This window comes from Phascolarctos cinereus, unplaced genomic scaffold, assembly GCF_003287225.1.
Source record: "Phascolarctos cinereus isolate Bilbo 61053 unplaced genomic scaffold, phaCin_HiC Scaffold_2;HRSCAF=192, whole genome shotgun sequence".
Taxonomy (NCBI): Eukaryota; Metazoa; Chordata; class Mammalia; order Diprotodontia; family Phascolarctidae; genus Phascolarctos; species Phascolarctos cinereus.
The window spans coordinates 325,833,531-325,847,146 of record NW_027555625.1 but is presented as its reverse complement, the minus strand read 5'-3'; the positions used below and the strand labels follow the sequence as shown (position 1 = coordinate 325,847,146).

Below are 13,616 nucleotides of genomic sequence, written 5' to 3'. Positions count from 1 at the left end.
GAGGTCCTATGAGAGTTTAGAAGACCTTGGGAAGTAGTCTGGTAAAGTGGAAAGAGCTTTGGCTTTGGAGTCAGAAGTTCAAATCCCAACTCTAATACATTCTACCTGTGTTACCTTGGGCAAGTCATGGCTTTCTTGGGCCTGGGTTTTCTCATCTGTGAAATGAAGAGTTAGGACTGGATAGCTTCTGAGTGAGGGCTATTCCAGCTCTAGATCTATGATACTAAAGGATGGGAGAAATGGTTTTTTTAAAAAAATAATTACATTAAGTCAGGTATTAATTTAGTTGGTTATCATAGCACTTTGACACTTTAAAGGAAGTTAATTGTTTTGACATGTTTGAGCTCCAAGGCTTAGGGGAACATGAGTATGAGTTGGGGTAATGAAGGTTGAGTTAAAATGTCTATAATAGGAATAAAACATAAAAGAAGTGGAAAATCAAAATGTTACTTGATTTTAGTCATCTGCAGTGTGTCAGCAGCTCTTTTTAAGGATAACATGATGAATAGCTCCTTCTGCCTTTTTAAGAGGCAACAGTGAAAGAACAAGAAAAATTGAACTTGCTTTTCTTAGGTAAAGCAAATAAATTAGCTGGTTATAAGGTAATTTTCATAAAGAGATGTATGTCCTTGAATGTGTCAATGAAGTTGGCTCGGTTCTCCTTGTTTTTTAAAATTTTCATTGATTTTCTAGAACCAAATTCCCAAACTTTGCAACCAATAACATTGGAATTAAGACGCCGGAAAATATCAAAAGGAACTGAAATCCCGTTAAAGCGCCCCAGGCTTGAAAAAAATTCATGTGAGTATTTTGTGTGTGCACAAGAGAGAGACTCTAAGCTTGGATTAGAGCATGATTTTGATGAAGCTAAACTGACAACTTTTATCTTACATTACTCAGTTGTCTTGCACATTTGAAGCTATTCCATGGTATGATATGGGGCTAGGCTGGTGCAAACCCTGAACTGATACTAGAAAAATGAATATTCAGCTATGTGCTATTTTGAGTGTGGGTTAATAGCATTGTATTTGTACACAAAGGATAGTACATTTGATTTTGAATGTACCATGATATAAGTTTAATGACTTGCTAATATTTTTAGTCTCTCGTTCTGAGTGAAATGCTGAATAAACCACATTATTGACTTTGGGAATTGTAACGTAGAATTTGGGACTCTTGGGGAGTTTCCAAATAGACCTTAATAGCTAGGATTTGTGAATGACCCCCATTGCATGTATTTTCAGACCACAAAATCTTTATATAAGTAAAATTTTCCTTTGGTAACAAGACCACAACCTTTTAAAAAATATAAAATAGGAAAATGTTTCCTTTTGTGTACTGGAGTAAGAGTCCATAAGCCTTTCTGTATGATACTGAATAAGAAGTTAATCTAGCCCAGAAAGTCAGTCTTAGCTTTGATACATCTATGTTAAAATTAATCACAACTAACTACAGCTCTGTTAATGGGTTTTAGCTCAGGAAAAGCCAAAAACCTACCCAGAAAATAATGACAAAGACTTGACCAGGAGACGATCATCAAGGCTTTCTAATAGTGGAAGCCATGACATCCTAGATGCAGACTTGGTTATAGCAAATGTGGTTGATAGCGCTCCTTCAGAAGATACTTTGCTTCTCGCCAAGGAATCAGAAGAAGGTAAGTATCTGTCTATCATGTACCAGTTTCCTGCTCTTCTGGTGGCTAAGATGTATAAATTAAGGAAATGGAGTTTATCAAACCTTTGTATATACTTTAAACAAATATGAAATCCTTTTGAAATCAAATTCTGCAGTGTGTTGCAATGATTTCTTGATATATTATTCTTTACTAAATTGGTTGAGAGATTTTCCAAATGTTATAGTCAGATTTCGATATCCTTGTGGTAAGAGTTTCAGAAAGTTGGTTTAGATATACATTATTGATGTGATTCTGCCACTCTGTTAAAACAGACTTAGATTGTATTTCCTATTCTTTATTCTTCTGTGTTTTCACCCTCAGTGACTCTGTTTCTTGCTTTAGTTAGCTCCTCCTTTGTTTCCATTTAGGAATGATATCAGTCCTAAATGGGTGTTTATGTAATTTCAGCTTTGGTTTTTTAACAGCTTAATGCACATTGTGAATGTTAATTGTTGTTAGTAACTGGCTGTCCTTATCATGTGTTGTCATGAAACTGTCTATTCCATGATTTTTGTGTAGTGTTTTTGACTGGCAAATGTATGGTTGCCAAGCTTCCATTTTTTTCTTTTAGGTCATTTAGAATCTCCGGTCCAGTCTGATAAAAGCTCATCTGAACTAACACACCAGTCCTTTGTGGATGGATTGGAGACTGCAGCATTTGATTTGAATTGCAATTCAATGGAAGACAAAGCTGTAGATGCTGAACTATCTTCTCCACTTGCTGAATTGAAAGAGATTTCTGCTGTAACAGGTTCAGATTTAGCCCTGACAAATACAAGACTTGAATACCTTTTATTTATGATAAGTTACTGATAAGAGCCTTCTCATAATTATCTTCTAAAAGTACATATTTCTTTGCTTTTGCTTTGGCTGCTTAATTAAAAAATTCTGCTTCTAAGAATGAATTTTCTCTTTTCACATAATATATTTAAAAGTTGCAAACAGTTTGCATGTGGTGGGGTTTACTTTCAAATAGTGATTGCAATTCAACAGCTTAATGCACTTAAAATTTTATTTGGGTATGAAACCAAAATATTTCTTTTCCTCTATATACTTCCTCCTCCCAAATGTTGAAATATTCTAAAAATAATTGGACAAAACATTTTCAGTTTTGTTTTTGTGTATCGTGTGAAGAAGGTTAAACAGTTGAAATAGAAAGAAAAGATGTTTAAATTTGAGCATATCTTGAACATATTTTAAAGCCCCAGATCCAACAGGGCAACCCACTTTTCCAGCAGAACCCAACAGGGATATCTACTGTAGTAGAGTTAATATTACTTAAATGGAAAAATTCAAGGGAAAATATGTGATAGTGGATCCATCCCTACTTCAGAGTTTGTTCCATCTAGAACCTAACTGTGAACTGAGTTCCTGAGATGCTTTTGACTGTACCTGGTGGGCCAGTGAAAAAGATCTTGTGAGAAATATTTTTGCCCTCTCGATTTTTTTCAACGTAATCTGAGCTCTACTAAACTCCAGGCATTTTCACTGACTATCCCTCATGTGTTGAATGTGTGTTTTCTCTCTGTCTCTCTCTGTCTCCCTGTCTCCCTCTCTGTCTGTTTCTCACACTCACACACACACACACCCTCTCCATTTCTCCTTCTGTCCTCTCATTCCCCTTCTCCCTCTTCCTTTTCCTCTCTCTCCCTCTCTCTGTTCTGCTCCATCTGTCATTTTCTCCCTCTCCACCTCCTGCTTTCTCTGGCTTCCTTCAGGTCCCGGCTAAAATCTCACCTTCTGTAGGAAGCCTTTCCCCTTAATGTTAGTGCCTTCACTCTGTTGATTATTTCCAATTTGATATCCAGTGTATAGCTTGTTTTTACAGTTGTTTGCATGTTATCTTTTCTCCATTAGATTGCGAGCTTCTCAAGGAAATGGGATATCTTGTAACTGTCTTTGTATCCTCAGTACTTCAAACAGTGCCTAGCACATTTTCATTGTTGTTCAATCATGTCCAACTCTTAGTGACCCCATTTGAGGTTTTCCTGTCAAAGATACTAGAGTGGTTTGCCATTTCCTTCTCCAGCTTATTTTGCAGATGAGGAAACTGAGGCAAATATGATTAAGTGACTTGCCCAGGATCACACAGCTAGGAAGTGTCTGAGGCCAAAGTTGCTTTATTTATTTATTTATTTATTTTTGCAAGGCAATTGGGGTTAAGTGATTTGCTCAGGGTCACTCAGCTAGTAAGTATCAAGTGTTTAGTCTGAGGCCACATTTGAACTTGTCCTCCTGACTCCAGATCCGGTGCTGTATCCACTGTGCCACCTAGCTGCCCCACAGAGGCCCAATTTGAACTCAGGTCTTTCTGACTCCAGGCCAGTGCTCTATCCACTGCACCCAGACATCAAATTTTGAAAGCTACTTTGGTGTAACAAGTTTTAAGGGCCTTAGACTTCCTGTATTTAATACATTCCTTAGGCCTTTGTAGCTGCTTATTAGGTTGTTTAATCAGTTTTTATTGATTAATTGATTGATAGTAGCAGAGAATTTCACAGATGGACCCAGATGCATAGTTTTAAAATAAATCTGATAGAGTCTTTGTTAGATTATCTATTTGCTGGTATTTTTGAGAGGGACACTAGAAAACAGAGGAGGGCTGTGTGCAGTTATGGTCCCACAGCTCGGGAGTAACAGGTTAAAAAAAAGTCAGTAGATATTAAGAGGTTCTTATAATAACATAGCTGTCTATTATACTGTATATTCAGCAAGCCAGTTAAAACATTTTTTAAAAAAGCAGTGTCAATCTCATTTTGCATTTATAATACTGTAAGACCCTGGATTATGAAATTAGGTTATTTAATGTAACTGTAATATACTAATCATTTTAAGCACAAAATAGTGTTTTGTACCAAATGTAATAGTATTTTCATAATGTTGATTATGTGGGCCAGTACTGTTTTTTTCCTCCAAAAGTTTATTTTCAAATATGAAGAATAATGTAACTCTTCAGTGGAATTTTATTCTATATAGACAGTGAAAGGTGAAATCTATTTTAAAAAAACCAAATTTTGAAAGCCGTTTTGCACTAGATAGGTTTTTAGGCCTTTATGGCTGCTGTATAACTTGTATAAATGTGGTTTCATAAAAGCTGCTTGAAAAGATTGACTTGTCACCATTGTTTATTACATTGAGTCAGTGTCAGAGGAGGGTTTGAAACCTGCCTCTGCTGCTTACTCCCATTGTAACATTGGGCGTGTCTTTTTAAGTTTTAGGGTTCAGTTCCCTCAGCCGTACATGGGAAGGGGCTGGATTAAATGTTAGATCAATCGGTAAGCATTTCATAAGCACTTACTATGTTCTTGGGACTGGGAATACAACGAATAAATAGGGGATAAACGAGACTGGGAATACAGATACAAAGGTGATACAGTCCCTGGTCTTATGGGGCTTATCTTCTGCTAGGGGATACAGCATGTTCCCAGAATATAAATCTAGGATATATATCAAATAAGTAAAAGCGATGGGTGAGGTTAACTAGTGTGTTTAACAATTGAGGGAGTCAGAAAAGGACTCTTTAAGGAGGAAGCAATTGAGCTAAGCCTTGAAGGGAGCTTCCCAGAGGCAAAGTGTAGGAGATAGAACATGTTGGAAGTGGGGTGCAGCCTGTGCAAACTATGGAGGCTGGATAGAGACTGTTTGGTACTGGGGACTATAACTAGGCCAGTCTGGCTGGAGCTTAGGGTATGTAAGGGAGAGGAATGTGTAGTCAGCCTGGAATGATAGGCCGGAGTCAGATTGTGAAGGGCCTTAAACACCCAACGGAGGAACTTACTTCTCATCCTAGAGCCCATATGGAACCATGGAAGCTTTTTGAGCAGACGGGTGACATGGTTTGACCTCTGCTTTAGCAATGTCAATTTGATAGGCACATGGAAGATAGAGTAGAAAGGGAAAAAATTGTATGCAAGGAGGCCAAAGTAGTAGACTATTGTAGCCGTCTGGGTGAGGAAAGCTTGAATTATTTTGGTTGTACTATAAGTGGAGAGGAGGTGAATGTGAGAGGTGTTGTGTTGGTAGAATTCCATAAAACTTGGCAACTGATTGGAAATTGGTGGTAAGAAGGAAAAGTTGAGCATGATCCCGTAGGTTGAGCACCCATAAGGGTGGGGCCTAATAGGAATAGGGAGAGGGTGAGTTTAGGTAGAAAAATAATGAATTCTGTTTTGGACATGGTGCATTTTAGCTGGCTTTGGGACATCCAGGTGGAGGTGTCCAGTAGACAGCTGGAGAAGAGGGACAAGATTTTGGAAGAGAGAAAAGAGCTGGTTCTCTATCTCCTAGCTTCCTTTTGGCTTTGAATCTTTCAAAGTTGTCTTGGGGCAGAGATAGATCTTACCATAAGGGACAGGCCTCTTTCTTACTTTAGGATTTTATTATACCCAGGTAGACGGATGATCTGAGGTTTTCTGTTGTTTGTATCAAAGCTTTCTGCTTATCATATCCAAATAATTGAGTTGACTACTTACTGACATTTTTTTTTGGGGGAAGCATTAAAAGCAGGTGGGCCAATTAATTAATTTCAGTTTTGAACAAACCCAGGCATGTTGTTTCCCTATTTAGCTCACATTAACTTGTACTTCTATATTTATTGTGCTTTGTTAAGCACTTAGAAAAAAATGGTCCCCATTTGTAAATATCTTGAAGTCTGGTTATGGACAATGTAATTTGAGATAGATTTTAAAAAATGAAAAGACATAGAGCAGATGTATTATTTTAACAGTTTATTGGCTTTATACCTTAGGGTCTACCCTCTCATTCCTTTGGTTGTTTCTGATATTACTTGGGTTTATGAAGATGACCAAACATAGCTGGGGTAGGGAAATTAGGACAATAACATCTTATTTACCATTAATATTTTGATGTTTTCTATTTCTTAGAGTCTTAGGTTTTGGACTCCTACGTCTTAATAATAGTAATTTATTTACACTTGTGTTACTGGAGTTTGCAGAGTCCTGCCCATTTATACATAGGCTAGATGGGCTGGGCCCAAGATTTAGAAAATGATTTAAAGCCATTCAAAATCAACTAATGTAATTTGAGCTAATTTGAAAGAGGACTTAAATAATAGAAATATCTGTTTCCTTGTGGCTTGACTTAAGAGAAATAAACAAAAATAATAAATACATTAGAATTTTCTTATAAGCCAGTCTGGTTTTTAGAACTACTGAAAGTTAGGTGAACTTGTTCCATTTTGGGCAAAGGTTTGTGTTGTTTTGTTAAATTTATGTTGCAGTTAGTATCCCAAGTAGCATTCATCCATTCCTCTCATAAATGGTGAGCTAAAATTGGGGATGATCCAGATGCTTCATCACAAGATAGATATCCTGTCTACACCCGAACAGGATTCCATGCATTTGCTCTAATGAATATAGATTAGGTCAGCAAAGGAGGTGGGGTGGGCACCTTGTGAAAAGAGAAATTACAAAGGACAGCTTGATTGTTTCCACTGTTTTCTTTTAGAATGTTAAATGAAAGGCCTTTGGTAAATTGGGTAGATTTATTTGGAAGGTTTATGGGAAGACTTTGGCAAGCATTCTATAGTATGAGAAATATGTAAATCTTTTGCAATTCATACCATTCAAGTAAGTACCCCAATACATGAGATCACAGATCCATCGAAGTATTGATAATGTCTTGAGAAATATGTGTAGATTAAATAGGAAGCAAAACTGACATGGAAAAGTCTTCAATTTCCATTATTAAGAAGGAAGGCATAGGGCTGTCTTTTCCTATTATATGGTGGTCAGCAGTAATCTTGAAGAAGTTTTCATGTCCCTGTCACTTTTGAGATATGGTTAAAGATTCATACATTAGCCAGGATCTGTTAGCCAGTGAATGAACTTGTGTAACTCACAATGCAGATATATTAATCATTCCCATATCTGCCACAAACTTAATATTTTTTCTTTATAAAATTAAAGTTTTGTTCATATCTTCTGTTTTTGCATCTTGTCATATTTTTTTCAGATCAAAAAGTTAAACCTTGTTTCTTAGGGCCTGGTTTGAGCTTATTTTCTGGATGCTTATTATATCCTGGGTATTTTGAGGATACCAGTGTTGATGAGCACCTAGGTTTCCTTTTTTTAAAAAAATTAGTATCTTATTTTTTCCCCCAACTACCTTTATTTATTTATTTATTACAATTTTGAGTTCCAAATTCTCTCTCACCCTTCTTCCCTTCCCTACTCATTGAGAAGGTATTCAGTTTGATAAAGATTATACATGTGCAATCATGCAAAGCATATTTCCATATTAATCATGTTGTAAAAGAAAACACAGACCAAAAAAACCTTCAATAACAACAAGAAAAATAAAGTAAAATAAAAACCAGTATGCTTCAATCTGCATTTAGATTCCATCTCTCTCTGAAGGTGGATGGCATTTTTCATCATTTGTCCTTCAGAACTATCTTAGCTGTTTATATTGCTGAGAATAGGTAAGTCATTCACAGTTGATCATTGTATGGTATTGCTATTACTGTGTACAGTGTTCTTCTGGTTCTGCTCACTTTGCATCAGTTCGTTTAAGTCTTTCCAGGTTTTTCTAAAGGCATTCTGCTCATCATTCCTTTTTTTTTTTCTGGCTAGACAGTGGGGTTAAGTGACTTGCCCAGGGTCACACAGCTAGTAAGTGTTATGTGTCTGAAGCCAGATTTGAACTCAGGTGAGCTCAGGTCCTCTTGAATTCAAGGCTGGTGCTTTATCCGCTGCACCACCCAGCTGCCCCTGCTCATCATGTCTAATAGCACAGTAGTATTCCATTATATTCATATACCACAACTTGTTGAGCCATTCCCCAATTGATGGGCATCCTCTCTATTTCCAATGCTCTGCCACCACAAAAAAGAGCTGCTATAAATATTTTTGTACAAATAGGTTCTTTTTTTTTTTTTGGCCAGTCTCTTTGGGATACGGACTTAGTAGTGGTATTGCTGGGTCAAAGTATATGCACAGATCCATAGCCAGTTGGGCATAGTTCCAGATTGCTCTCCAGAATGGGTGTATCAGTTCACAGTGCCACCAGCAGCAGCACCTGGGTTTTTAAGAAGCTTCTAGTCTTATTAGGGAACATAAATTTTCTGTACCAAAAAAACTAATACAAAGTGGAATGTGGTCAGTGTCAGAGAAGAGGCAGATTCTCTCACTTGCTCCTCAGTGATCCTAGTGGGGTGGTATAAATAATACCTCATTTTATAGATGAGGGAAACTGAGGCCTAGTGAGGTGAAGTGACTTGCTTGGAGTCACAGAGTCAGGAGGTGGCAGAGTCTGGATGAGAATGTAGGTCTCCTGATTCTCACCGCAGTGGTTTTCTTCCTCTACCCCTTGTGCCATTCTTAGCAGCATGAAAACCTATGGCATATTAATAATGCTCAAAGGAATTTCTTGTTAATGTAAGTGAGACTTGTAAGATACTGAAGTCAAACTTTTCCAGCGAGAACATATATACGTAAGTTATTGTGATGTTCAACATTGCTCTTGCTGCCACAACCTCTCCTCCTCCCCACGAACCAAAACTTCATTCCCTATTAACTTCTTGAGCCATGTTCTAGCCTTGAGCAATTTCAGAATTTTCTGGTAACTTCCTTATTGCTGTCATAGGTAGGCAGCCAGTTCTAAGTGGCTTTGTGTAGCTTTACAAATAGTTCAGTAACTTTGAGGAGCATCATGATATCCTGAAGAATGAGAGAGGGTGTTTGGAACCTTGTTGTCCTCTTTGATGTGACAAAGCAGGCTACCTGTCTTTTTGCAGTAATAGCCCTCCCATTTACTTTCCTTTATACAGGATGTTCCAAGAGTCATAGTGCAATTTCAAGCTTTAACAGCTCTGTATTTTCACATATATTCAGCTAGGAGTTTTCAGTTTTTTCATTTGTATTAATTGATTGGATTTTTTTCCTGTGTGAATTTATCTTTGAGGAAGACAAAAACTTGCCTGCTTCAGTCTAAAAAGCTGTGTCCTGAGATAGCTATATTATAGCAGTGATGGAAATGATATTTTCTTCTCTATACTCTCTATCTCTCTCTCTCTCTCTCTCTCTCTCTCTCTCTCTCTATATATATATATATATATATATATATATATATATATATATATATATAGTAAGTAGTTATTTTGCTGTCTGTAGTACTTTTTCCATAATACTAGGCTCAATGCTGAATTGACTTTTTAAAAAATTAAATTAATTTATTTATTTTTAGTTTTCAACATTCACTTTTATAACATTTTGAGTACTAAATTTTTTCCCCTTCCTCCTCTCCCCCCCTCCAAGATGACATTCAGTCTGATATAGGCTATGCATGTACGATCACATTAAACATATTTCCACATTAGTCATGTTGTGAAAGAAGAATCAGAACAAAAGGGAAAAACCACAGGAAAGACAAGACAAAAACAAGAGAGACAGTAGTATGCTTTGATCTGCATTCTGACTTCATAGTTCTTTTCCTGGATGTGGGTAGCATTTTCTGTCATGAGTCTTTTGGAGATGTCTTAGATCCTTGCATTGCTGAGAAGAGCTTAGTCTATCAGAGTTGGTCATCGCACAGTATTGCTGTTACTGTGTACAATGTTCTGCTGGTTTTGCTCACTTCACTCAGCATCGGTTCATGTAAGTCTTTCCAGGTTTTTCTAGAATCCACCTGCTCATCATTTCTTATGGAACAATAGTATTCCATTACGTTCATATACTACAGCTTGTTCAAAGGCTGAATTGTCTTGTCTTTGCTGTGTTAAGTTTGAGTTGAAGATATTCAGTTCAACAAACATAAATGACTAGTATGTCCAGAACCCTGTGGTACATGGCAAAGATAAGCAAGACATTCTCTTTGACTCATTGAGCTTTTCATGGGAGGGAAGATACATCCTCAAGAAATACAAGGCATATTGTGATAAATCCATTAGAAGTACAAAATTTTACGAGAGTTGAGAGAACAGATTTCTTTTTTCTTGGACTGATAGAGGGAGACAGCTTTTGAAAGCTGAATATATGAAGGAAATACTGCAGATTGTACCATATTTTTAAGTTGTAACTTATTTTCTAACAATTTGACATCCCAAACTAATGAATAATGATAGGTACAAAACAGTTACTTAATAGAAAGACCATAGTCTTGTTAAGTATTTTAACATAAATATTTTGCAGTGACATCAACACTGTGTCTTTGAACCCAGCCACCCTGTATTTGGTAAAATCTCTTTTTGCAGCTTGGTAGCCATCTAATTGTCTCCAATTCTATGAAGAAACCAGCCTCAAGAGGCAGTATGGTATTTTAGAATAGTGCATTCAACTGGTAGTCGGGGAACGTGAGGTTCGGTTTCTGACTGTGCCCGTCTGTGGCGTCTCAGTCTCCTGTGTTACAGTAAACATGGAACGTATCCTCTAATTCTTAGATACCATGTGGTTTCTACAAATAGCACTTCAGTTAATTACATACTAGATGATCTCTAAAGTCTTTTTTAGCTTTCAAATGCTGTGATTTCTATTGATTATTAGTGTCATTCTCCACTCTAGCTCTATCCAGGCCAATCCTGTATTATTGCTTTGCCTAGCTCTAGTTTTGGCCTTAGTCTTCCTTACTGTATCTCATCTCTGATCTCTTAAGAGCCACACTTAGTTTCTCTTCCTTCCTTGTCCTTGCACCAAGCATTCCATAATACTGTTTTTAAATAGTTATTTTTTTCAAAGGAAGATCTTCTTCTTTCTCCCACCTACTCCCTACCCCCAATTTGGAAAACAAGGAAAGCAAAATTCTCCATTACAAATATATATAGTAAACTAAAACAAATTCCTGCATTGGCCATGTTCAACATATATATATATATATATATATATATACATACACATACACATATACATATGTATATCTCTCAGTATGCACTCTTGAGTCCATCACCTCTCTATCAGGAGAAAGGTAGCCTATTTCATCATAAGTCCTCTGGAATTTAGGGGAAAAAATACTTAAAAACTGAAACTGAGGCCACCAATTTGTGGATTAATATTACATAGTCAAAACAATGTTGATTTCTGCTGTTATAATTCTTTTTCTATTAAAAATTTTTTTTTAAAGCAGGTGGGGTTAAGTGACTTGCTTAGGGTCACACAGCTAGTAAGTGTCAAGTGTTTGATCTGAGGTCGGATTTGAACTCAGGTCCTCCTGATTTCAGGGCCAGTGCTCTATCCACTGTGCCACCTAGCTACCCCTAGATTTTTTTTTTTTAAACTTCATTCCCTCGTGGTTCTCCTTCCCATCTGACAGCACCTTTTTAATTTTTACTGGCTTATCATACATATAGCACTCCCCTAAATGTTATTCCTTAGGTTTTGTCCTCTTTCCTTATATCGCTAGATTATTAATTCGGTGACCTCATGAGTTCCCATGTGTTTATGGTCAGAAAAGTATGTTTTTAATTATTTTGCATAGTTTTAAAGTTTTTTTATGCACTAGTACATGCTTAGGTTTTATAAAAATGCTGTGCACAGCTAAGAAGTGTTCCTCTCTATTCTCATTCAGTAATTAGAGATCTGTCAAAACTAACTGTTCTAAAATTCTGTTCATGTCCTTAATTTCTTTCTTGTTCATCTTTTTCTTAGATTTATGTAGGTCTGAAAGGGGTACATTGATGTGCTCCTCTATTACAGCTTTACTGGCTATTTTTTTCTATAATTAGATCAACTTTTTCTATAAATATTTAGATATTATTCCTATATATTTATGTTAAAGATTGATATTAACTGTTTATGAGACCATTAAGCATAATTTATTTTCTCTCTGTATTTTTTGATTATTTTTATCATTGCATTGTCTAAGATTATGATTTCTACCCTTTTTTTGAGTTTACCTCCAGCATAATAGATTTTTTACAAAATCCTTATTTTGAGGGAAGCACTTTGTAACCTTTTTTTGGTGTATTTTTCTAGGTAATTATTTTTTCAGTTAACCTTTATTAATCTACCTCTACCAATATTTGTGACCTTTATAGTCCCAACTGAACAAATTAAGAAACAAAACAACTAAGTCCTTCAAAGCTATATGTTTTGGCAAAACAAATTCCGTAATAGCTACGTCTGAAAAGTATGCCTTTCTTTGCATTTTCTGTTCATCAGCTCTCTTGTTAGGACACAACTGACGTGTTTCACCTTTATTCTTTTGAACTTAGTTTACATTTTATTGATCAGAGTTCTGAAGTCTTTCGAAGTTTTTTTTCTCTACAATGTTATCATTATATAGAGATTGTTCTTCTAATTCTCCTTTCACTTTACATCAGTTATTGAAGTCTTTCCAGTTTCTTCTGAAGCTGTATGTTTCACCATTTCTTTTTTAAAATTAATTAATTTATTTTTAGTTTTCAACAATCACTTCCATAAGCTTTTGAGTTTTAAATTTTCTCCCCTTCCCCCCCTGACGGCATACAATCTAATATAGGCTCTACATATACATTCCTGTTAAACATATTTTCACATTAGTGATGTTGTAAGTAAGAATTAGAACCAATAGGAGGAACCACCAGAAAGAAGAAACAAAACACAACAGAAGGAAAAAAAATAGCAAATATTATACTTCGATCTGCATTCAAACTTCATAGTTCTTTGGATGTGGATAGCATTTTCCGTCATGAGGCCTTTGGAGTAATCTTAGATCCTTGTATTGCTAAGAAGGATTAAGTCTATCAATATTAGTCATCACACAACGTAGCTATTACTGTGTAGAACATTCTCCTGGTTATGCTCACTTCACTCAGCATCAGACCATACGAGTCTTTCCAGGTTTTTCTGAAGTCTGCCTGTTCATCATTTCTTATAGCACAGTAGTATTCCATTGCATTCATATACCACAACTTGTTCAGCCATTCCCCAATTGATGGGCATCCTCTCAATTTCCGATTTTTGCCACCACAAAAAGAGCTGCTATAAATATTTTTGTACATGTGGGTCCT

General features: G+C 36.3%; 1 protein-coding gene across 6 annotated transcripts in view; it reads left to right on the top strand.

The window, feature by feature from the left end:
• Positions 1–13,616, top strand: part of PHF20 (PHD finger protein 20) — a 112,191-nt gene that overhangs the window by 46,873 nt on the left and 51,702 nt on the right. For 4 of the 6 annotated variants that reach the window (XR_002326841.2, XM_020998570.2, XM_020998566.2 and 1 more), the window contains 4 exons: positions 694–801; positions 1,475–1,654; positions 2,247–2,426; positions 4,888–4,950. Coding sequence is in view for 5 of the 6 variants with exons in the window: in XM_020998570.2 (XP_020854229.1) it covers positions 694–801; positions 1,475–1,654; positions 2,247–2,426; positions 4,888–4,950 (531 nt within the window). In the remaining variant the exon portion in view is untranslated. The remainder of the gene's footprint in view (positions 1–693; positions 802–1,474; positions 1,655–2,246; positions 2,427–4,887; positions 4,951–13,616) is intronic. The other 2 variants (XM_078150252.1, XM_020998569.2) reach the window with 1 other exon arrangement.